At 44.0% G+C, this 26225-nt stretch overlaps 2 protein-coding genes across 8 annotated transcripts in view; one reads left to right on the forward strand and one right to left on the reverse strand.

Moving 5' to 3' along the window:
• CIR1 (corepressor interacting with RBPJ, 1) overlaps nt 1-25363 on the reverse strand; it is a 55654-nt gene extending 30291 nt beyond the window's left edge. The window contains exons 1-6 of the mRNA XM_029605807.1: nt 25157-25363; nt 11131-11225; nt 10712-10785; nt 5349-5359; nt 5188-5246; nt 4481-4529 (exon numbers count right to left, since the gene is read on the reverse strand). Of these exons, the coding sequence (XP_029461667.1) occupies nt 4481-4529; nt 5188-5246; nt 5349-5359; nt 10712-10785; nt 11131-11225; nt 25157-25228 (360 nt within the window). The 5' untranslated portion in view covers nt 25229-25363. The remainder of the gene's footprint in view (nt 1-4480; nt 4530-5187; nt 5247-5348; nt 5360-10711; nt 10786-11130; nt 11226-25156) is intronic.
• Nucleotides 25364-25463: 100 nt separating this feature from the next.
• The window catches only part of SCRN3 (secernin 3), a 73332-nt gene continuing 72570 nt past the window's right edge, over nt 25464-26225 (forward strand). For 3 of the 7 annotated variants that reach the window (XM_029605812.1, XM_029605810.1, XM_029605815.1), the window contains exon 1: nt 25465-25819. The gene's annotated coding sequence lies outside the window, so the exon portion shown is untranslated. Of the gene's footprint in view, nt 25820-26225 lie in introns of all 7 variants that reach the window. The other 4 variants (XM_029605813.1, XM_029605814.1, XM_029605808.1 and 1 more) reach the window with 2 other exon arrangements.

Below are 26225 nucleotides of genomic sequence, written 5' to 3' on the forward strand. Positions count from 1 at the left end.
AAGGCTGTGTATCAGCTGCAATTTTGAATTCGTCTTGGAGCTCGGCAAAGGAGAGCAACCTGTCCCCTCCGTAAAGATGACCTAGACAGCAAAAGTCTTCCCCCCCACCACTGTTTTGCCTCCCGGCTAAACGTGTGTATGACAAGGCGGAGTTCTTCCACAGTGGGGAAAAAACATAAGGACCTGTATGTGTAATGCCTAATCCCCTACAAAGGGCTTTCCATGTTTGGACAGTGCAGGCAATAAGTGGGCAATTGCGGCAAGCTTTTCTGCCTCCGAGCGAGAGCAAAGATGTCGAGAGGAGCAACTCCAGGTCTGCTCTGCCTATAAGATACCACTTGAGTGAGCCTGGGAGAAGCCCAGTCTCCATATATATCCAGGTGTAGACGCCCACTAGGCATCCAGAAATAGGCCAGAAAACAAGGAAAAACCATACCCCCCATTCTTTAGGCCGGATTAGTATGTTCAAACTGACCCAGCAGGTCATCTTTCCCAAAGAAAATCAAGCAACATAATGCTGGTAAGAAACAAGGAATATTTTGGAAAAGAAATGATAAAGGGGCAGTATATTCATTTTGTTAACATTAATTCTCCTGCCCCAAGAGAGACAACGATCTCTCCAGCCTTGAAGGTCATGTCGGAATGCCGTGATCACAGGGGCATAACTGAGACTGTACAGATCTTTCTGGCTTCGCGGTACATGGATACCCAAATACTTTACAGAAGTTGTTGCCCGTTTGAAGGGAGTAAAACAGGCTGGGATCTTCTCCAACACAGCAGTACCAATCGGAAAAATCTTGGATTTATGAAAATTAACCTTGTATCCGGATACAACACTGAAAGCTACCAACTCTGCCAGCAACATCGGCCCTTCGCGTTTCAGGTCTGCTAGAAAAAGGAGAACATAGTCAGCGTATAAAGAAATCAAATGAGAATGGTTGCCAATCCGGAAACAATGTATATCTGGTGCATTCACAATTTACTGCGAGAGGTTCGATGGCACGTTTAAAAAGCAGGGACGACAATGGGCAACCCTGCCAAGTACCTTTCATGATAGGAAAAAAATCAGACATCCAGTCTTTCGTGAAAACTCTGGCTCGAGGGTGACTATACAAGGCCCGAATCCAAGTGCAAAACAGGTCGGGAAAGTCCATTTTCGCAAGCACTGCAAACAGAAACAGCCAGCTTAGCCGATCAAAGGCCTTTTCTGCATCCAGGGACCAGGGATCTTACCGTGTTTAGCCAAGGCGAGGATATCAAATAAACGCTGTGTGTTGTTCACCGAAGATCGGCAGCTAATGAACCCGGACTTATCAGGGCCAATTAAGGATCCTTTGCAGCTTTCAAGACGTAGCTGTAATATCTTAGCCAGTATCTTTACATCTGCATTCAGCAAAGAAATTGGCCGATAGGCTTCCGGTTTATGATGGTCTCGCCCAGGCTTTGGTAATACTACTATGGTGGCATCTAAAAGAGTGCCTGTGTTATCAAGATGAGCCTGCATATGATCGAAAACATACTTAAGGGGCCCTTCTAGATCTGTCAAAAAACATTTGTAAAATTCAACCAGGTAACCATCCGAACCTGAACTTTTCCACCTGGGCAAACTAGAAATGGTGCTTTGGATTTCCAGGGTGGTAACTAGAGCAACCAGTCAATACTGGAAGTGGTAGATCGGCTAAATATCCTGCTACATCCGCAGCAGAGGCTTGGGTATCAGCAGAGTTTAAGTGTGTAAAAAGTTCCTTGAACAGAGTATTGATGCTCTCAGAGTGAACCAAGGACCCGTCCTGCCGGCAAATACCAGAAATCAAGGCCCTTTGTGAGCGCCGATGCAACAAGCAAGAAAGCATGGGTCTTGACCTTGTTTCCGAATTCGTATATTCTCTGTTGAGAGTACCGAAAAACCCACTGATGTCCTCGAGTTGCAATTCACGGAGGGTGGCCCTGTATTGTTCCAATTCGCGATACATACAATACGAATCGGTATGTTTATGAAATTTCTCCAATTGGCCTATTCGGAGCTCCAGGGACTGCTCGCGGCAAGCTCTTTCTTTCTTATGATGGGAAGCGAAGCTTATGATCCGTCCTTGCAAGATGGATTTTAGAATCTCCAATATTAGAACCGGAGTGTATTCGTTAGAGTCCTGAATCTCACAGTGTCCCGAATTAACACACAAAAAGGTTTGAGCCGCAGTAAAGACAAGTTAAAGTGCCAGCTCTTCTTCATAGTGGGAATACGAGAGAGATAGAGTGGTAGGTAAATAGGGCTGTGGTCCAATATAACCGCAGAACCAATATCAGCCAAGTATATCCAAGGAAAAAGAGAGCGAGAACAAAGAAAAAAGTCTATCCGACTATAAGAAAAGAACAGAGGCAAATAATAAGTATAGTCTCTGCCAGTTGGGTTTTGCTCCCTCCAAACATCAGCCAAGTTGAAACGTGACATCAGGTCTTTTAGATAATCTGCTATACCACCTGTAGCACTTTGGAAGACCTGTCGAGTCGGGGATCAAGACTAATATTCCAGTCTCCTCCGGCTACCAGAGGATCAGGGGGGAGGGCCTCTAGCAGGTTTTGCAAATGGTCATAATAATCTGTCTCGCAATAGGCCCATACATGTTAATGAGAATAAAACATTCCCCGTTCAGAGACCACTCCAGGAATAAATAACGGCCCTCCGGATCTTTAAGTGTGTTATGACTGTTTAAAGGCAAGGCCCTGTATATCAAAATACAGGGACCCCCCCCCTTTTAAGAATTATAGTAAGCATATTCAACACGCCCAACCCAGTCCCTGGCCAACTTATCGTGCTCTGAATCTGTTAAGTGGGTTTCTTGAAAGACCAGTTGGGCCCCCTTCTTTCTGAAATAGTCCAAAATATGCCGACTCTTGACTTGAGAGCCTAAATCCCTCACATTTACAGAAAAAAGTTAAGAGTGCATTAGCCATAGAGAAGAAGTAAAAAAGTTAATTATTGCAACATCAAGAGAGAGTAAGCCCCATGTAATTCGACCCCAATTGGTTTTACTGTGTAACTCCCACAATCCCAAACTGCAAGAGACTAACCCCCAAAAGTACCCCAGCCCTTCCCCCCCCCCCCGAATTATAAACCAAAATGACCCTGCGTTGAGGAAAGAGAGCCTGCAGGGTGACCCAAGCAGCTCCCCCTCCCCCAACCCAGCCCCCTGGGAAGAACCTGGACCAGCGGGGGGGAAACCCGGGAATAACCTACCTTCCTAAACAGCAACCCTATAGGAAAGGAAATACCTTATTCACAACCTTAATACTATCTACCTCCCCTGTCCACCTCAAGCAATAAAACCCTGATGCAGAGTCTTCAGTCCACTGTAAAGTGTCCAGATCAGTGAGATGTACTGTCAGCCATGGAGATGAAAATGAGAAGAGGGACAATGTGAGCCAGGCAGAATGTCACTGTGGAAGATGAATGCAGCATAGGCTCTGGAGGATGTCCACAAAAGGGTCAGGATCTCAGTGAGATAGGTTCCGTAAGTTTCACATGGCTGAGTCAGGATGGACAAGGAAAAAGAAGTGCATAGTAACAACCTCAATACCATTACAGACATTCGCTAAGGCTCTATGGGCGATCCAGCTTGACTCTGTCCCCAGTGAAGGGAACCTGCAGCAGAGTGGGCAGCAAAGTAGAAAAGAACTCCACTGGGTCAGAGCCCTCTGTACGCTCTGGCAGGCCAACGAGACTGATATTGTTACGACGACTCCTATTTTCCAGGTTGTCCTACTTCTCTAGGGCTGCTTTCTGCCCCCTTTCCAGGGCCTCTAGCTTTTGCCTGGTGGCGGTGAGAGACATTTCTAACTCCTCCACCTGGTCTGTCAGGGAGTCTAGCCTTGCAGTGTTCTCATTTATTGTAGAAACCACTTGAGATACGCAGTCCACCACAGACTCCAGCTTGGAGTCTAAACTTGAATGTATTTTGTCCCCTAATTGGTTAATGGCAGTCTTCATCGCCTTGGCAATGTCGACGGGGAGCGTGACATCCGCCATATTGTCGTTGGACGTGGCCTCTTCGACACATGCTGCGCGGTCCAACAGCAGCAATTGCGTTTAGCGCAGTCAGCCTGCTCCCCCCCACATCAGCAGGAGAGACTTTTTAGCAATTTCCTCTGCCATAAGAGATTGCTGCCGAGCCGATGCACGCCAGGAACAGAGCTGTTAAGAGGCTGAGGGGTCAGGAGCTTGTGGGAGATGGGGGTCCGTTCAGCATGGAAGCATCACGTGACCTTGTTTCAGTTTTTTTCTCCACATTTTTTCTTATTTTGTCAACAAGTAAATGGCAAAAAGTAAAGGTTTTGAGTTAGGGCACATTAAATATTAAATGCTGTGCAAGTTTATTTGCATACATAAATTTGCTGGCATTGAGTAAACAACATATATGCTATTGTTCTACTGAAGGCCCCCCTCCCCCAAAGAAATCTACAAATTAAAATATTAAGAACTTGCCTGAATGCCAAAAGGCTGATCTCGGACATTCATATCATCCTTAGCATATCTGTAAAGTGCAAAGAAGAAAGGCACAGGTTACAAATGCTCCCGCAATTCTCAGCCTTTATCATTCCAGATGGCCACCATGTCTTGTCTCAAATCACATTCCGATATCAACTGTACACTTACAATTTTAACTCTGGCTCCTTTCCATGCTAGAATATTAAATCTTTCTGCAGTATAGAAGAGCCCAGATGAGGGTCCAGGCTCACAAGATAGGCATTACTGCTAAAAATCAGGGATTAGTTCTCTAAAGAAACAAATCACACATGTTCTGAAACTCTCTTAAAATTGTGTGCTTAGTAGGAGTAACATGCGGATGTGTGCATTTACAGAAGATAATGCAATTCTACGTGCTGTGCACTTAATGAGAAAGTAGCTCAGATCATAATTTAGTAAGCTTTCATAGTGTTACTAAGCATGTACTGGGAGATTTAGTTTTATGACCGGACACAGGAACCTAATTAGAAGGTGGCTGCCTAGCTACTTCCAGGGAAGTAGCATTTGAGGTGAGGTGCCAGTGAATGACTAGGATGCTCCAGGAGGGGGCTAGAGAAGATCAATCCTTGTGATATATGGAGAGAGGCGAAAGGTGAAAACTACAGTATATTAAAAAAAAAGAAGATACTAAAGATCAAGATGAACTAGCTCCGAAGAACTCTTACTTTTCTCTTGGGGCAACCTTCTGCCATTCAAATTTGTATTCAGTGTTCTCTCCTTCTTGCTGCAAGGGAACATCATACACACATGAAATTATTCTTGTAAATTGCAGCGTTAAATAAAACCAAAACCAAAACCAGCCTTTGTTAATTACTTTTAAAATTACCTCTTTGGTTTCTTGATTGAAGTTCAAGAAAATCATGTAAAGACAAAAGAACGCAATTAATGGTATATTTGGAAACATATACTTCACTATACCAAGCATCAGCCATCTTGTGCATGCGGCAGGAAGGAGAGGGCAGCATGTACTGCAGTTCCAGTGTGACCCACTGTGCTGGGGGCTTACTTATTTCTTTTGGCAGCAGAAGACGCCTGTCTAGTTAAGTTTCATATGCAAGCTGTTCTCTGGGCTGTAGAACGCACCTGCAGATCCAGTCCATCTGTTTGGAAGCAGGAAATCTGAACATTGTTTCACACATGCTACACTGCACATAACTAGGTTTTAACATGTCCCATAACTTTTAAACACACATACAGAAATACTTTTTTAAAGCAAAGCTGTATCTCCATTACCCTTACTGCCTCTCTGCAGCCCTATCAGCACAAATGCAACAAGGCGGCCTTTTCTGCCTGCAATATTGGCAGCTCACAGCAGTCCAACCAAGAAGAATCATCCAACTGGCAAACTAGTGTCACCAGTGGCTCCAAAGCCTTTAGCAATGGACACGTCGGAAGCTTGAAAAGAAAGCTCCTAGTCCTCACAGCTCAGCAACACTAAACAATACAAGAACCCTCAGTTTCCTGCAATGGCTCTGGGGTAAAGTTGTATAACATTTAAATTATTTAATATGTAAATCTGTCTTACATTAAAAAAATCCGTTTTTCAACCTAATGTCTGGATGTTTTTCCATTTTTTATTTCACCATTTGTTTTACCTCATTTTTATTTTTTTCTCCTTTCTTCCTTCCTATTTGATCCCTCCAGCAGGTTTTCCTTCCTCACCACCCAAACTCTCATCCCTCCTGTCTTCTCCCCTGTAGCCTTGAGAGGCCCTGGTAGAGAATCCCCAATCCATTATCTCTTCCCCTCCACCCCATACCTCCAGACCTCTCCCTTCAGCCTCTCCTGTCCTCTCACCCATGTGTCTCCCATTCTCTCCTTTTCCCCCCAATCATCTCCCTTCCATCCTCCCCCATCACCAATCTCTCCCTTGCATTCATAGGAACATAGTAGATGGCAAAAAAAAAAAAAAAGTCATCTTAACCACAGAAGGGGGAGGGTTTGAAATAGCAGAGACAGCGAAAAGACAGGAGATCACATATTGCCAGAAATTACTGCTGTGCAAACCCACATAGAAGGGGGAAGAGCAAGGAGCTTGCCACAGTGTGCATTCATGTTAACCTTGGGACCCCCAAAAAATTCAGTTCAGGCTATGCCCCTGGGATAAGCACAAAGGATCCTTTGGTGCAAAAAAGCAAAGAGAGAGACCCCACTGCTAACAAATTCTTCCTCTCTCTGTCCGGCAGGCGGAAAGGCAGGTGCTCTCTATCCGGCAGGCTTTGTGCTCCTCATGTTGAATGGATCAGGGCAGCAGGTTGGTGGTGGTAGGCAGCCATGTGGAAAGGCCATGGGGACCTAAGAGACAAAACATTCAGGAAACAGCCATGCTGGTGTTTGTGGCTGTTTGGTTTACTGTGGTATTTTGTGGTTAGAAAAGGGAGGGGAAGGTTACTGGGTGCAAACTAAAGAGAGGATCGTTTAAGCTCAGCCACTTGGGAGGATGGAGCACAGCAGAAGAAAACGGCTAACATGGTATTTGATACGGAGCGATAACCTACAGACAGTCATGCTATATGGCTGGCAACTTGCAGTGTGGCCAGGAATAACTGGGCAGACTATTTTATACACGTGTTAATCTCTCAGACTGCTGAAGAGCAATTATGTAAATGGGCTTCCACCCAATGCAGGGATTCCTGAATTCTGAAGGCGCTAAGAGGAGAGAAATAACTACCTGACAAAAGTAAACAGAGACTTTGATAGCCTCATACTTTTACATGTCTAGCCCAAAGGCAGTGGTGTTTCTATTTAAATTATCCTTCTTAAAAGGCACAGGGGATCATCGATTGGCAGTTATTCCAATGCCTACACCTTTAAGGGGCTGACACAGATGGGACATGACCCTGATGCTAGCCAAAAGTGGGGCAGCTCAGGCCCGCGAGGCCGACCCGTGGTTACGCCTCTGGTTTATTCCATGCCTTCCTGAAGTCTGTTATTCCAGCCTCCGCCATCCACTTCAGACAGGTGTTCCACAAATCCACCAACCTTTCCATAAAAAGAAAAAAAATAAATTCCTGACACTGCTTCTCAGTCTTACTTCATTGAAACCATATATCATGACCCCTTGTACTGGGGAACCTCCTTTCCAATGAAAAAGGTTTGCTTATTGTGCATTAATACTTTCCAGACTATCTGAATGTCTGTACGATATTTCCCCTAGAGGAGAGGCAAGACAGGGTTTATATGTTTAGATTCCAAAGTCTCAACTTGTAGGACTTTTGCTGCAAACCCCACATCATTTTGGTAATCTCTCACTGGACCATCTCCATTCTAGCTATATCATGCCAGAGGTACAGCTTACAGAACAAGACAATACTCAGGTGAGATCTCACACATGACTGCACAACAGTAGAGTCCCCTCCTCTTTCTACTAGTTATACTTCTCCCTATGCACCCTAGCATTCCTCAGGCTCTAGGAGCTGCCTTGTGATACTGTTTTGCTACCTTCAAACTGTCAGCTACATCATCCTGAAGTCCTGCTCCGTTAACATTAGTAACTCACCAGCCAATGTGGACCATTCCATTAGATTTCTGCACCTAAAATGCACAACTCTGCATTTTATAAAACTGAAGCATAGTTGTCAAGTAGCTGACCACTCATTGAGCTTTCTTAGATCATTTCTCTAGTCCCATAGGTATGTCCGTTGCTACAGCTCTTAGTGTCATCTGCAAAACTGACAAACATTTCCTCCCTATTCCTCTGCAATAATTGCTGACAAACATACTGAACAAAATTGGCTTAAGACCGATCTCTACCTGTTTTCCCCTCCTTCCAACCTCTCCGGCCAGTTCTCTCCTCTTTCTCAGCCAGTAGAAGAGGTGAGCAGTACTGCCTTCTCCTGCCACCCGTGGCAATAATCGTGTATCATAGGCAAGTGTCATGCAGTTCCAATTGCCAGCTGGGCCCGAATGACAGGAAGACGACGTGGCTGGAGGCTCTGCTATTCTCTTCCTCCTCTTGCCAGCTTCAACTGGCATGCAGGAGAGGGGATTGGAGAAAGAAGAAAAGATGCCCCTGCCCAGAAGGGGGGTCACCTGGTTTTCTACAATTCTGTGGGGGGACAGGGAATTTTAGGACAAGGGCTGAATTTTGTGACCCTTGCTACAGCATTATGGGAGTCAAGAGGCCCTGAATAATATACTCCAACTAGCAACACTGCAAGGTACAAGCTAGATCAGGTGTGAGCAAACGGGGGGGGGCAAAGATGCCAGAGAGAATGGGGAAGTGGAAGAGAGAGGAGGAGCTGGTGGAGAAAGGAGAATAAAGTATTAAAAAAGTTAAATAAGCAAATCTAAACATGAGAAAATAATAATGATGAGCAAACTAAGAAAAATACAAAATCAGAAAAAAAATTAGGAAAAAGACTACAAAAGTGAAAAAAGTTGGGCAGAGTAGAAGGGAGTTTTTTTCAGGTTCTAAAAAAATTCTGGCACTTTTTCTGTTTTAATTATCCAGTTCTTTCCATTGTGGTATATGGCTTGTGTGTATGTGTGTGTTTGGTGTGCTTTGGTCTGGGTTTGCCTATGCCTCTGGGGGTGTTGTGTCTATGCCTCTTCTCTGTGTATCTCTTTTCTGTCTGGGGGTGATGTGTTTGTGTTTTTCTATTTAGGTGTGGTATATGTCTCTCTGTGCCTGTCTGGGTTTGGATTTCTGTCTCTCTGTGGAGGGTCTTTGTCTTTCTGAATATGGGGTAACTATCTGTCTGAGTGTGGGGATTCTGTGGTCTGACTATATCTGTCTGGATCTCTTTGTTTTGCCTGTCTGGGTATGAAGTTATCTATTTGCTCTCTGTGCCCATGTATGTATGAACTTACTCCTTTCACCAGCTTGAACAGAAACAAAATGGGGGCTTTGACCCACTGGTTAGCAGTGTGGTTGCCTGGTGATGAGGTTAGAGAGATAGATATAGTTATAGTAACTTATCTTGGAGGCCCCAAGCAATTGCATGAATGGAAAGGGAGCCGCAGCTCAAAAATAGTTTGCTCGCCTCTGAGCTACACTATTCCATTGATAGCCAGTGTTTCTGCAGCAGGTTCATTAACAGTCCTTTGGATGCAAGAAGACCTGAAATCAAAGAAGCCTGCACAGATGGCTTTGCTGTGTTCATTCTAAAATGTTTGCTCAAAACACTTCTTGCTTAAAAAGTCATCTTTTACAAATATAAGAACATAAGATATGCCATGCTGAGTCAGATCAAAGGAGCATCGAGTCCCACATCCTATCTCAAGTCACAAGTACTCAGCAGACCCAAAGGGGAATAACAAACAGTAAGTATCAAGAAAAACGTAGACTTCTGATTCACTGAACATAAAGATTTATTGTCCACTAAGCATATACCTCTAAGGTTCAGTAACATTTGTATGCTCAGGCCAACAAACGTCACAAGCAACTTATAAAAATAAAAAAAGAAAGAAAAAAATCTCAGGATCCCTTTGATCACTCTGTTTTCTTTCAAGAAAGCTATGCAGGTTCTTTTTCTGAAACAGCAGTGCTTTCTTGTTATAAAAAAGAAATAAAGCTGTTTTCACTTTGCACAGATTAATTTAACTCGCATAATTGTAATACATGATGACAAAGGTCTTCTGAAAGAATTAGAACCGGCCTGCATTAGCACTGGCAGGAGCAGCAGCCGCCAGGCCACCGCTTTTAAAATGTAGAAATCCAGCCAGAAGCCTGTCCCATTGCCGTCACTCCTCTTTACACAGAGACCCATCAATGCACACATTCAAACATCTACAAGCACTTACACAATTTCATTTCATGGAAACCTTTAATAGTTACAATAAGCATGAAACAGCTTACAGACAGATAAATACGTGTGAACTTCTTTTACAGCAGCTGAAGCATTAAATTCATACTCCTAGCTTTACTTCCAGTGCTATGAACTCATAAGCCAGGGGAACCTGGCATGATGGCTTTATTCTAAACAATGCTACAGACAGAGAACACATTTCTTTATTTGGCACTCTTATATTCTGCTACCTCTACACACAGTTCAGTGAGGATTATAAGGTGCACTTCTAAGCAGCAACTTTGCACCAAATACAATTTTGATATTAAATGAGATTAATATCTTCCCCTTAATCATTTTCTATTCAAGCGTATCAATTATTGTGCTCTACTATTTTATTTATCCCCAGTAGGTAAAGATCACCCCCCCCAATCCTGAGATTAAGGGATCATGTAATTACCTTTCTGTGCTCCTGGTGGGGCCTCGTACATGAAATTAAGTCCATTCTTCACACGCTCATCCCCGAGAAGCAATCTAAATGAAAAGAATGTAAAACTAAGCACACATCAGGAGAACATTATTTAAATCAAGAAAAGATTTGCATGTGAAATAAATGAAGTTTCTCAGGAGCATTTCAGAAAAATTCCAGAGTCAGTAGTTCCTCAATTACTAAATTCAGATGCGTGCTCCCCAAGTGCTTTGGCATCTTTCTTCTAATTCCCCAAACAACGAAGATTACTTCAGTAGCAATTCCCAACCTGCAGGTTATTATCTAGCCTGGACAAACTGAGGGATCAGAGGAAACCAAAGGTTTGCAAGCAGGGCTTTGCCATTTTGAAGATGCAGAATTTGATCATTTTGTAAAAGAACATCTCTCACCTGTTGTCATATGAATCCTGTTCTTTAACATACTGCTGCATTAGTTCTTCCTGTTTTTTCTTCTCGTAGGAGATTTTCTGCTCTGCCATCCATACCTGTTGAATATACACATATCAGCAATATTGTCTACTTGTTGCTTCTTGAGGAAGGATTAGTGGATGCACAGGGTCACAAGGAGGAGCGCATTTCAGTAAAGTCAGCAAAATTAACCCAAGTGAGAGAAAGGGCTTTATCATTGGCTGGGCCCATACTATGGAACACGATGCCCCCTGAACTCAGATTACAGAATAATCTCAAAACTTTTAAGAAAAATTTAAAAATATGGCTCTTTAAAAAAGCCTTCACTAAAGAGTGTGGAGGGTAGGGAATGAAATTACAGGGTAATGCAGATGAGAATGAATTTACTCAATCCTACATTTAAGAAGTAATATCTCAAAGAGATAGTAACTCAATAATATACCTGGACTTGACCAACATTACTCAAATAATGATTTTATTTATGAAATTGTAACCGAACTTTATTGGCACCTATTAGAATGTATGATATCCTACATTTACTTACCTTAGTCTATGTGCCTATTTGTAAACCGCTGCGATGGTATATAACTTAGCAGCGGTATAGAAAAGTTTTTAAATAAATAAAATAAAAATAAATTTCTTTGCACTGTATTTCAGATCAGTTATTTTGTTGATTAATTGTATTTTGCTGTATTTTGTTATTGTATTTTTGTTTTTATTGCAAGTGACTATAAGCATGTCCCTGATTTGGTGACTGATAAGAACATAAGAAAATGCCATACTGGGTCAGACCAAGGGTCCATCAAGCCCAGCATCCTGTTTCCAACAGTGGCCAATCCAGGCCATAAGAACCTGGCAAGTACCCAAAAACTAAAGTCTAATCCATGTTACCATTGCTAATGGCAGTGGCTATTCTCTAAGTGAACTTAATAGCAGGTAATGGACTTCTCCTCCAAGAACTTATCCAACCCTTTTGCCAGAGGATGTGGTTAGTGCAGTTAGTATAGCTGTGTTTAACAGCTATACTAACTGCACTAACCACATCCTCTGGCAACAAATTCCAGAGTTTAATTATGCATTGAGTAAAAAAGAACTTTCTCCGATTAGTTTTAAATGTGCCCCATGCTAACTTCATGGAGTGGCCCCTAGTCTTTCTACTATCCGAAAGAGTAAATAACCGAGTCACATCTACCCATTCTAGACCTCTCATGATTTTAAACGTCTCAATCATATCCCCCCTCAGCAGACTCTTCTCCAAGCTGAAAAGTCTTAACCTCTTTAGTCTTTCCTCATAGGGGAGCTGTTCCATTCCCCTTATTTTGGTAGCCCTTCTCTGTATCTTCTCCATCGCAATTATATCTTTTTCGAGATGCGGCGACCAGAATTGTACACAGTATTCAAGGTGCGGTCTCACCATGGAGCGATACAGAGGCATTATGACATTTTCCATTTTATTCGCCATTCCCTTTCTAATAATTCCCAACATTCTGTTTGCTTTTTTGACTGCCACAGCACACTGTACCGACGATTTCAATGTGTTATCCACTATGACACCTAGATCTCTTTCTTGGGTTGTAGCACCTAATATGGAACCCAACATTGTGTAATTATAGCATGGGTTATTTTTCCCTATATGCATCACCTTGCACTTATCCACATTAAATTTCATCTGCCATTTGGAAGCCCAATTTTCCAGTCTCACAAGGTCTTCCTGCAATTTATCACAATCTGCTTGTGATTTAACTACTCTGAACAATTTTGTATCATCTGCAAATTTGATTATCTCACTCGTCGTATTTCTTTCCAGATCATTTATAAATATATTGAAAAGTAAGGGTCCCAATACAGATCCCTGAGGCACTCCACTGTCCACTCCCTTCCACTGAGAAAGTTGTCCATTTAATCCTACTCTCTGTTTCCTGTCTTTTAGCCAGTTTGCAATCCACGAAAGGATCTTATGAGCCTCATTAAAAGATTTCAATTGTTCCGGGGGAAAAAAAAAAGAAAACTCTCCGAATTATGTTTTACAAAACATTTACAAGGATAACGCAAAATAAATGAAGCTCCTAAAGCCAGAGTGTCTTTTCTGAGAGCCAAGAAGGCCTTTCTTCTTTGCTGTGTCAACCATGAAAAATTCTCAATTTTTGGCCCAGAAAATCCACATTTAAATTTTGAAAATATGCAACCATTACTTTACTAATGTCAGCTTCAGAAAAGAAGGAAACTAATAAGGTAGTTCTTTTAATAATTTCTGGGGAAGACTATTCCAGAAAGCCCGTTAAATTCAAAGAGAAACCACTGGAGCTTCTTGGCCAGGAACAACATTAGACTGAGGAGAAGATGCCAAAAAGACCAACTTATTCACAGAGGGAAGTGACTCTGGGGCAAGATGTAAATTTTCTACTGAATATTTCTTAAATGTAATCCAGAGTAATTCACCCATAATCTTGGGAAAATTCAATATACGAAGATTGAATTTTTTAGTAGAGTTCTCCAAAGCTTCAATACACCAAGACATTGCACCTTGTTCCTGCAAAACAGCAATTTAAACCCCCTGGATAGTCCCCAAGTCATTCTTTATCTGCAAAAATTGTCCCGCATGCTTCTGAGTTTGTAATTCAAGCCTGGAAATCTGGGGCTCAAGTTTTAAAGCAAGAGAATCCATTTTCCTCACAGAACCACAAATAATCTGGCCAAACTTGGCCATCATGTCCCATAGGGAGTCCAGAGTTACTTCTGCTGGTTTATTAAAGAGTTGGGTAAACTCACCAACAGGAAAAGTCTCCCCAGAAGACAGAATGGCTGTGGAAGAAACACCATCTGATGAGACTTCCCATCTTGAAGAAACTGTCTCTAAATCAAAATGAGACACTCCCAACTCCTGCATAGACTGAACGGGCAGTGATACCTCCTCAGCCCCCCTCCCACACTGGCAACAGAGAGACGTCATTCTCCTGTGACAATGCCGCATTCGGGGAGGAAGTGTGTCTGACTGACGGCAGAAACTCTTGAGGCTGGGGGCTGAGAGAGACCGCCTCTCCTGGCTCGGCCGACAAGCCTCCATTGAACCCAGCAACGGAGAACTGGCCACCGGACAAAGCCGAAATGAGGGACATGAAAGATGTTATAGGCCTGGATTTATCAAAATGCACTAAATACCGCATGCGATAGAAAAAGGGGTGTGTTTTATGGTAATAGGCATTTTATGCTACTGCAAATAGTGATAACTTTTTTGCACTTTGAGATAAGTGTGGTATTTCCTACATACAACCACTGGGGGGACCATGTTTACTATGGGCTAGATTTTAAAAGCCCTGCGCGCGTAAATCCTGCCGGATTTATGTGCACAGGGCACTCGCGTGCTGGCGCGCCTATTTTGCATAGGCCGCCGGCGCGCGCAAAGCCCCGGGACGCGCCTAAGTCCCGGGGCTTCGTAAAAGGGGCAGGAGGGGAGCGGTCCAGGGCAGGTCCAGTGGCGTGGCGATGGTTTGGGGGCAGGCCGGGAGGGTGGTCTCGAGTCCCCCGGCACTGTGGCCTGTGCCGGGGGATGCCGAGGCGGTGCGCGCAAGTTACGCCTGCTTCAAGCAGGCGTAACTTGCACAACAAAAGGTAGGGGAAGGGAGGGAAAGGTGGGGGGACGCGGAAGGAAAGTTCCCTCCAAGGCTGCTCCGATTTCAGAGTGGCCTCGGAGGGAACAGAGGCAGGCTGCGCGGCTCGGCGCACACAGGCTGCCGATTTTGTGCAGCCTTGCGCGCGCCGACCCCGGATTTCATAAGACACGGGCGGCTACGCACGTATCTTATAAAATCCGGCGTACTTTTGTTCGCGCCGGTTGCGCATACTTATTTAAGATCTACCTCACTCAGAGCCACTGAGGGAGGGAGGGAGGGAGGGAGAGGGGGAGAGAGGGGTTATTTTACTGCCCGAAGTTTATCTATCTGATTTATATTCCGCTTTTCAGCACTTCAAAGTGGATTATATTCAGGTAAGTTGAAATTGGCCAAAACCCAATAACTAAAAAGTGCAACATGGAAGTTCAAGAAGGCATAGAATATAATATCCTGGTTGGCTTTGCATTTTCTGCACCTTTACATATTTTTGGTATGTTAGGACTCCGCACTCAATGTCACCGACCTGAACTCCACATCCAACAGTACCTGAATAAAATCCACTTAGGTGCCTGAAAAAGTGGAATATAAAATCCCCACAATTTATGTATTTTTCTGCTCATCTAGAAATTGCAGGTGTTTAGAACTGGTCCAACCCATACCATGGTCTCTTCTGCCTGGCTGCATTGCAATAACTGGAGAGTCTGCTCTTTTAGCACAGCTTCTCGTATCTCTCAACTTATTACTTCACCATATCCCAGAATTGCTATATGTTTAAGTACCCAATAGTATCAAAATGTATAAATATGCCAGTTTAATAACCTCTGGGCTCAGGCACTTGCTTTTGTTTGTCTTGTCAGATCTGCATCTCTTCCCACCAGGACATCATCATATTATTCCAATAAACTCCTCCTGATATTAATGCTGTTAATAATAGTGTTATAGCCATTTCATTTGGCAGCACTTAAGTTTGACCATTAAAGACAATGAGTTACTAAGTACCCTTCTTGATCTGTACAATGTCTCTTGGATTTGTCAGAGGTGCTAGTCTAATGCAATTCTATAGTATTAATTTACATCTTTCTTAGTTCCATTAGTTAAATTCTAAGATCTTTTCTCTCCCCCCAATCTATTTTGTTTCTAACAAAATGTGGCATCATCTTTTTTTTATCTGCTCCCCAAAAATCACCATTTAGTGGTCCACAATATGTCCTACTTTGTACAGATCCAGATGCTGCTAGCTCAGGTTCATGACATCATCAGATAAGCATGTTTAAGCGAAGCTGACTACTGAACGTCTGCACTTCCCCAGACCATACAGAAAAAATGTAAATGGCTGACTAGAGACCACAAAAGAAATACTCCTCCATTACTAATGCCTGTAACATGCAAATGATGGTATTAAATGTATTTATTATAGCTAGCTATGACAGACTGTAAAACAAACAGGCTGATACAGTAAAAATCGCAGGAGAGCTGGCACTCCATGTTGAGCGCCCGCTCTCCCGACATGCACCCAGCCACCTCTCCTGGGCGCGCGATTCTGTATGTAAATGAGGGGTTGCGCTAATGAGGCGGTGCTAGGGACAGCAGCGCATCCCTAGCACCTCCTTATTAGTGTAGAGGTGGCTGTCAGCGGGTCCTGACAAACAATGCTCTATTTTACCAGTGTCGTTTTTCGAACCCGCTGACAACCTCGGGTTATGAAAATGGACGCCAGTAAAACTGAGCATCTGTTTTTCTAACCTGCTGGACCGGCGGGACGGATTTAAAACCTTTTTTTTTTTGGTTCCTCCGACTTAATATCTGCTAAGCAGTATTTTCAGCTTTTCTGTACACTTTTCCAGATTGCTCAGAATTTAATGCCTGCCCTTGGGTATAAGGGGTAATAGACATGTGGTGGAACTGCGCAGCCAATCGCATGGTAAATGGTGCACTCAGCTGAGCGCACCGTACTGTATTGGCCTGAAAGATAGAGTGTTAACATGCCTTATAGCACAGACCGAAAAGAGGCAGCTCAAAAAAAGGGGGAAAACTTATCAGTGTTCCAAATTCAACTTTACTAATGTCAGTGGATTTCTGTCTACAACTCATACTGATGCAAATAGGAAAATTGGTTCTTACTTGCTAATTTTTGTTCTTGGAATACCACAGATCAGTCCAGATGCATGGATTTAGCATCCCTACCAGCAGATAGAGAGAGAAGAAAAACCTTACCGACATCGCTACTTAACATTGTGGCTGCTTGAAGTCCCTTAGCATGAACTATAGCAAAGCCAAGATAAGAATAAATGTGAACACTAACTTCACCTGCCCCTAAACTGAGCAAGAAGGTAGAGCCCCCAAACTGGAGCTTTTCAACTACGGGAGTGAGAACTTCCCAACCAGCAATCAATTCTGCTCCATTTACATACTGAAATGAAAGTGGTCTTTCCAGATTGGGCGGGGCTCTGGTCTATCTGTGGTATTCCAGGAATAAAAATTAGCAAGTAAGAACCAATGTCTTTTTCTGTTCCTACCCCAGATCAGTCCAGATGCGCAAGATGTAACCAAGCTCCCCTAAACCGGGTGGCCACCTGAAAGACCTGCTCGTATCATACTCTACCCAAACCTGCTGTTACTGGCACCTGAACATGTTGTCGGCAAGGTCTTGTGAAAGTGTGGAGGGAAGACCAAGTCACAGCCCGACAGATCTCCTGCAGGGAAATCAACTGACATTTTGCCCAAGATGCTGCCTGCACTCTTGAAGAATGGGCTCACAGCACCTTGAGCATCAGCCGATCTTATTAAATATGCACCAACCCAATTGCTTACTTCATCTACCGGACAATGGTGGCCTTGGAAGCCTTAACCCCTTTCTGTGCACCATTTCATAGAACAAAGAGGTGATTTGACCTCCGATAACCATTGGTAACCTTGAGATAGCGCAACAAGGCTCGATGGACATTCAACAAATGAAGTTCCCTCACATGTGGAGTTGTCTAATGCAAATTTCGAAAAGTAGGAATCTCCACCATCTGATTAAGATGAAAGGTAGAGACTGTCTTCAGTAAAAAGGAAGGTACCATGTGTAAGGACACTCCATCTTCTGAAAACTAAAGAAAAGGAACCCTATAAGACAAAGCCTGAAGTTTTGAAATCCTTCTGGCCGAACAAATCGCTACCAGAAAAGCCACTTTCAGGGTAAGATCCTTGAGCAACACTCTTCGCAATGGCTCAAACAGAAATTCACAAAACACCCGCAGACCAAATTAAGATTCCACGAGGGGATCCTTACTGGGGGATGCAAATGCTTCACCCCCCCAAAGAAAATGGACAACACCTGAATGCAAAGCCAGAGATACTCCATGCACCTTACCTCAAAAACAGCCTAAAGTTGCCACCTGAACTCTCAGGGAATTGAACTCAAGATCCTTCACTAGGCTCTTCTACAAAAAGGTCAAGATCTGAGACACAGAAATTTGCATAGGCTCAATTCCCTCCGCAAGATACTACGTCTCAAATACTCTCCACACTCTGACATAAGCCAAAGAGGTGGAAGGTATTCTAGCCTGTAAGTATGGTGGTAATATCATCTTCCAAATACCCCTTAAGTCTAAAATGATTCCTTTCAAAAGTCAGGCCATGAGACAAAAGCAATCCACCTGATCCAAGATGATTGGTCTCTGACGAAGCAGCTTTCGAAGATGCCCGAACCTCAGAGGACAGTCCACCGCGAAATTTACAAGACCTGCAAACCACAGCCAACATGGCCATTCCAGTATCACCCTTCCCAGGTGCTTTTCGATGTGCTATACTTCCCGGTGTAGCAATTACCTCACTTTGTAAAGGCGCTTCTCTGCATATTATTATTTATTTATTTATTTATTTAACATTTCTTTTATACCGATATCCGTTCGCACATCGTATCGGTTCACAGTGAACAAAAAACCATTGGGCAGTGCCCGTACATATAACAGATAACATAATATAATATGATGAACTAGGCAACATATAAATAATTTTTGGGAGGAGCCCTTACATATAACAGACATCAATGGGTAGATGCTATGGAATATAACTATAACTATATACATGATAGTGCAAAGTACAAAATCAGCAGACATATATAGGACACAAGGATATTACACAGAATTTAGTAGGAGCAAATATAAATTTATTATTGCATATCCTTGGGAGATACAGACAGCCAGACCTACAACATAGGTAGAGCATTAATGCCTGTCTCTCTCCTAGTATATCGTGAGGGCTGCGTTTTATAGGTTTAAACAATACACAGATGCCTATGAGCCTATGATGATAATCACTTACGCAATATGACATAGTGAAATAAGAAACTAAAGCTACTTTAACCTGAAACCTCTCCACCCAAGTTAAGGCCCCCCTTAAAGACCCGCCTTGCTTTTGCCAGATGTATGCAGCATCTTCTGATGGTCCTTTGTCCTGTTAATTTGTTTTCCATCCTCATGGGGCATTGGGAAACTCTGATTTCAGTTGGGCCCCTCAATTGGAGATGGTAGCCTGAGAATATGGTCTCAGCCATTTACCATCTGTAACCTCATGACCTTCTAGCATAGGCTTTGAAGTGCCTAAATGCATTCCAGATGTCTTCCAAAGTCTTGAATCTAAGGACAGTTAAAGATTTTTTCTATGGCCAGAGTTGCAGGTAGGCCACAGACAATGAAGGCTTCTGGGTAAGCTGAGTGAACCAAAGTCTGAGCAACAGTCTCCATATTAGTCTGCCCATATATCACCGGCTTATCAGGAGCCACAAGGGAAAGACATAAAACAGTATCCCTTTCAGCCATGGAAGAACCAGAGCGTCGATTCCCTCTGCTCCACTCTTGTCTGCGTCTGAACATAAGAACATATAAGAAATTGCCATGCTGGGTCAGACCAAGGGTCCATCAAACCCAGCATCCTGTTTCCAACCGAGGCCAAAATCGACACGCCTTGGCATTCTGTCTGGATGCCATCAAATCTAGCTATGGAACACTGAATGTTATTCACTCTGGCAAAGTTCAGGCAGATTTTCTCAGCCAGCAGGCGCTGTTCTGCCCAACAGAAAAGTTCCTGGGTCTTGAGAGACACCATGCAACTCTTGGCTCCCTCTTGGCACTTTATACAAGCCACTGTTGTCGTATTGTCCGATAGGACTCAAACTGCTTGACCATGCAAAAGTGGAAGAAACAGCAACTCTAAGCGAACTGCCCTTGTTTCCAAACAAATAATAGACCATGATGTTTCCACAGTTGACCACCAACTTTGAGCTATCAGCCCTTGGCAAATAGCCTCCCCAACCCTTCAAGCTGGCATCAGTGGTTACTACCACTCAGTCTTGGATTTCCAACTCCACTCCTTGCTCCAAATAAGCCCGAAAAAGCCACTATGAGAGATTGGACCTGGATTCCCCCTGAAGTGATAGTGGGAAAGAAACTCCTCAGACAGTGGATTCCAGCAGGATAGGAGCACCCTCTGAAGTGGCCCCATATGTATGAATGCTCAGGGAACTAGATCAAGCATAGACACCTCTAGCCCAGAACTGGGGGTGTGTGAATTGTGTGAAGGTATGAGTGTGTGTGTTTATTGATGACTGAGGGGGGTTCTTAGGGGGGAGGTTTAGGCAACCGTAATTGATATTATGATTGTAAGGCTACATATAAAAAACAGGCTTGAGGATGATGTACTGAGGTTACAAAGGATATTGTGCTTCCTTGATGGTTGTTTTTCTTGTTTGTTCTCAATGTTGGAAAAGTGTTGGTTATGTTATGATCTGTATTATCGCCTCATTGCCTTAATAAAAATGATTTTGGAAGAAAAAAAAAAAAGAGCCCAGAACCTCTAAATAATCCCATACCCTGGGCACAGATAGCTGTAAAAACCAGAGAACATGTTACCTGCAGCTTCATCACCCTGTCTGTTGTAAGAAACACCTTGCCAAGCCTAGTATCGAAATGGGTCTCCAGATACTCCAATGACTGAGTTGTAACAAAGTTGCTCTTTGCCCGATTCACCACCTAGCCCAGAGTCCATAGCCTCTGCATGACCCGCCATACCAACTGCCGACATAGGGTCTCTGACTTTGCACGAAATAGCCATTTGTCTAGATAAGGATGGATCATGATGCCTTCTTTTCACAGAGCCACGGTTACCTCCAGCATCACCTTGGTGAAGGTTTGTGGTGTCATCGCTAACCCGAACAAGAGGGTATGAAATTGAAAGTTATCTCCCAGTATCATGAATCGAAGACATTTCTGATGCTTTGCTCAAATGGATATATGCCAATAAGCCTCTGTCAAATCAAAAGCCGCCAGGAACTCCCCTTTGCAGAAGGTGGCTATCACAGATCTTAAGAGTTTCCATTCAAAACCTTTATCACTCAAACCCACATTCACTTTCTGTAGATCTAGAATAGGTCTATACGTGCCCTCTTTTTTCAAAACCACAAAGTAAATGGAATAGCTTCCTTTTCCCTGCTCCTCCAGGAGAACGGGAACTATAGTCTCTAAGCAATCTAGCATGGTGCAAACTGCCTCCCATTTGACGCAGAAGGCGCAAGGGGAGACCATGTAGGCCTCTTGAACTGGACAAGCAAATTCTAACATTCAGCTGTCTCTTATCTCCTCCTGTACCCGTTGGTCCATTGTGAATTTGGTTCACTTTTCTTAAAAAAGGGACAATTGCCACCTACTAATTTAAGGAAGTGTAGACCAGCCTCAATTCATCGTGCAGAATTGCTTACTCCGGCTCCTTGACTGGAGTTCTCCTGGGCTGGTTTACACAGGCCCCAAAAGGACTGTGCTCTTCCAATGCCTTGTTTCTGAGAGGAAGAAGATCCACTAGTTGGACGATATCTCCTGGTGTTTCTACTCTGTGATCAATAGGGAAAGCTCCTCTTGCTCCCTCTCGGTTTGTCCTTGGGTAATTTATGTCCCTGTGACTCTACCAAGTGCTTCACCATCTGCTCTAGATCCTCTCCAAACAGCAGCTTGCCTTTAATTTGGACTACACATCCACTGACCAATTCTTCAGCCACAGGAGTCTTGTGGCAGACACGCCCAAACACCATCATCCTGGTGGACATACAAATTAAGTCATACAAAGCATCTGCCACATAGGCTACTGCTGCCTCCAAGTGCTCTGCTTGCTTGGTGGCACCCGAGGAGGCCGTTCCTTTCACCTGCAAGTGCTGCACACAGCGCATACTGGCTCGTGCATAAAATTTCTGCAGACCACTGCCTGGATGTCTAAGGCAGAGACCTCAAACATCCTCTTGAGGTGTATCTCCAACATCTGATCCTGTGGGTCCTTCAAAATGGCAGACCCTGCCACCAGGTTAGTGGTCTTCTTGGTCGCCACTGAGTCCAAAGCGTCCACCTTTGGGAGCATGAACAGTTCTAGGGCAGCCTTGGGGTGGGGGTACAGTTTTGACATAGCTCTGCCTACCTTCAATCTGGCTTCTGGAGTATCCCAGTCCCTGACCACTAGCTTCTTGACAGACCTGTAGAAGGGAAAGGCCTTTGCTGGGCCCCACAATCCTTTCATGATGGGATCCACCCCTCTTCATGATCGGACTCTTCCTGCGGAACCTTGATCCCAAGCTCCTTTAGTACGTGTGGGATCAGAGGCCACAGTTCTTCCTTCTTGAACAGCTAGACTACCCTTGGGTCATCCCCTTCTGCTGCAGGCACTTCCGCTGGATCTGAGAGATCATTAGCAGCCTCACTTTCTGGGTCTCCTCTGCTGGACCTTCCGCTCTGTTGGAAATCTCCAAATCCTCTGATGCCTTATCTAGCTGGCCTTTCAGCCCAAGAATCTGAAGAATACCTCCAGACCTCCTCTGAGGGTCCAATTTCTTCATCTTCGCTTGCTGCAGACCACTCTATGAGCAGGAGCGTTTTCCCTCTGGAGCCTTTCTAGACAGAAAGGCCTTATGCAGAAGCAGAACAAACTCCGGAAAAGGCCTCGGAATCAGCTGAAGCATCTTCAAAGAGGTCCTCCATTCCCTCTGTGTCCTTTTCTACATCCGCGGCTCCTTGGACGACAGGGTGATAAAAGAGGAAGGGAATCCCTTCACTCTCCTGATGCTTCAGTGTCCCCGGCTCATGTTGACAAGATGGCTGCCATTCCTGCACCATCTGAGAGCACCTTACTGCCTGCCCGACTTGGTGACTATCCTGCCAGCCACTGTTTTGCCAACCACATCAGAGGTGCTATCTTCCCCAGAGACATCTCCCACAAAACAGTCAGCCACAAGCGCTGCTGCCCACAGGAGCGGCAAAACTTACCACATTCCATGCATGCAGACACTGAAGGCCCAGCTGAACATACCACTGTTGCAATGTTCCCACTTTGGCCCAAGTTGGGTTGCTGTACTAGGGGAACCTAATGTATTCAGGTGTATAGAGAATATGGGCAATGGTAGAAGCATACAAACTGGTCTTATAAGTGACTAGAGACTTGGTGGAATGCACAAAAGCAAACATCTCTTCAGCTTATAAACTGCAGGGAGGAAATGCCTAGGAATAGTGCTGTGTTTGAATTAAAAAGCTGTATTTATGAGATGCCCAGAAGCAGAAGACCAGGCTTCATTAGTAAGCTGTATGTGGGTACTGCACACAAGCAGATCACCCCTCCTAATGAGCAAGTAAGAACATAGAGTTTCAGAGTAGGAAAACCTCTCCTTAAATCACTAATCTTGGCTAGGATCTGCAGAGGGGTAGGCTATTTCTTGCTTAGTAAAGCAAGGAGCTGAAATGTACAAGAATGAACTCAGTCTCCAAAAATTAAGTGTTTGGCATTACCAGCCAGGGCTATATAGCATGGATACTCCTAATTAATGGTACTAGTTGCCTCAATGAAACTCGTGTCCCAGAGAAGCAAATAATAGGCTGAACTCGTTTCCTAATACTGCTTAGGCTGGTGAAAGCAGCTGGAAGCTTGATCAGTCTCTGCCTTAGAGCTTAGTAAACAGCATACAGGCCGATACAGTGAAGTGCGCTCCGGCGTCGCACTGTTAACCCGCGATTGGATGCGCGTTTTTGACGCGCTAGCTTTACCCCTTATTCAGTAAGGGGTAATAGTGCCTCGAAAACGCACGTCCAACCCCCCGGAACCTAATAGCGCCCGCAACATGCAAATGCATGTTGATGGCCCTATTAGGTATTCCCGCGCTATTCAGAAAGCAAAATGTGCAGCCAAGCCGCACATTTTACTTTCAGAAATTAGCGCCTACCCAAACGTAGGCGTTAATTTCTCCGGGCACCGAGAAAGTGCACAGAAAAGCAGTAAAAACTGCTTTTCTTTGCACCCTCCGACTTAATATCATGGCGATATTAAGTTGGAGGTCCCAAAAGTTAAAAAAAAAATAAATTTGAAATCAGCCTGCGGCTCGCGGGTTGAAAACCGGACGCTCAATTTTGCCGGTGTCCGGTTTCCGAACCCATGGCTGTCAGCGGGTTTGAGAATCAACGCCGGCAAAATTGAGCGTCGGCTGTCAAACCCACTGACAACCGCTGCTCCTGTCCAAAAAGAGGCGCTAGGGACGTGCTAGTGTCCCTAGCGCCTCTTTTTGCCACAGGCCCTCATTTGAATACAGAATAACGCGCACAGGAGAGTGGCCTGTTCGCCCGCTCTCCAGCGACTTTTACTGTATCGCCCGCTAGTAAATAACAGCTGCAAAATACTCAAGTAGTCCTTCCAGTCTGCCCCGCAGGTTTTGTGTTTCTTTGTTATGGGTAGCAGCTGCCACTCCGTGCACATTACCCCCATACAGGTTACCCATTATCTTCTTTTCCACCCTTTAGCCAGGACGGATCCTCTGTGTTTATCCAAGCCCTTAGGGTTCCATTACTGTTCTTGTCTTCACAACCTCTTCCGAGAGGGCATCCACCACTTTTTCCATGAAAAAATATTTCCTGATGATGTTCCTGAGTCTATCCCCTTGGAGCTTCATAATGTGACCCTTCTAAAGCTCACGTTCCATCAGAAAATAAGTGATTTTTTCATTGACACTCTTGTGACTATGGGCAAACCACTTTATCTCTTGCTTTAGGTACCTACGCAGACTGTAATCTCTTGGGGCTTATCATATTTTAAATTGATAAAGGCAGTCTAGAAATTCAAATCTATTATAATTATTACACACAGGACAATCGGTTTAATCAGAATACCTTCACTACTGCCTGCTCTCTAATCAAACGCATTTCCCTGTCCAAATCTCCAGCTCAAGTCAAAAGCAATCTCCAGAAGTAGCATTAACGGATAGTACAGATTCTATAAAATCAGCGTGACTCCGAGCTAGAAAAATATCCATAATAACCGAGCCTTGAGCCCGTCACCAGGGAGAAGAGTCTCTAACCCCCGGCCTGACCCAATGGAGCTCAGCTACTCCTTCTTACCTTCTTGATATTAGATTTGGACGCTGGATGAAAATCCTTTTTGCACATAAAGTTGGCGAATGACTTCCCCATGGTGGCTGCGCTCACCCAACAGCCCCAGTCAGACACACTCCACAGCCCCAAAACGCAAACAACTACTTTACACTTCCGGTTCAGTGGTGTCGGGCGTCCCTGCGTTTCAAGCCTCGTTGTGGCAGTCCGAGCGGGTGCCAGAAGTCTAAAATGAGGCTTGGCACGCACAAAGCGCTGTAGCTAATACCGAGTTCCAAAATCAGACGCAGGTCCTAATATCGACATTTGTTTTCTAAATTCTCGTAGGGTCTAATCCCGGCTTCTTCTTGTAGAAATGAGCTGGCATAAAAAAAGCACTCCCTCTCACTTTGAGCTTAAAATAGGGTCGATACGCTTGGTTTCTATTGGAGCCCCATGATTACCGCCTCAACTTCTCGAACTCAAGTTCCAAAAGTGGCCAATTGCAAGATGCCTACACTTTTCTGCGCCAAGGGTTGGGGCCATTTTGCTGTGTTTGTTTTTCCTCAGTCTCCAATGTCCTAAGACCCGAAGCGCTGTCATTGGAACCAGACGGTCTCAGCCTCCGTTTTCACTGCCGCTAGTGGGGTGAGGGGAGACTGTAAGACTGACAGCTGTCTCTCAGCTTTTCGGGTAAGTCAATGTAAGCGGGACTGTGTGCGGTAACTTAAGTTACAGAATAAGAATGTGAAATGGTACAATCCATTTCGCCCTGTAGTTTCTGTGGTAATGGTATGGCTCAGTAGTTGCAAGGGTTTTTTTTGTTTTTTTTTTTGAAGAACATAAAGGTCAAGGATCAAGTTGTAGAAGATACCGTTTTATTTGAAAGTTGGCAGAAGATGTTGGAGTTTTGATGTATTTAGAGAGGGGTGAGAAAGATAAAGCAGACAAAACAGCAACATCTACAGAAGACTATCTGATAATAACTATGAAATCTCTAGTCCAAAATTTACTAAGACACAAAATGGGAAAAATCTATCAATATCTATAGCTCTTTTATTTCCTTTTGACATCCTTTTTTGATATCCTGATAAAGGCC

This window comes from Rhinatrema bivittatum, chromosome 6 (genome assembly GCF_901001135.1).
Source record: "Rhinatrema bivittatum chromosome 6, aRhiBiv1.1, whole genome shotgun sequence".
NCBI classification, from domain to species: Eukaryota; Metazoa; Chordata; class Amphibia; order Gymnophiona; family Rhinatrematidae; genus Rhinatrema; species Rhinatrema bivittatum.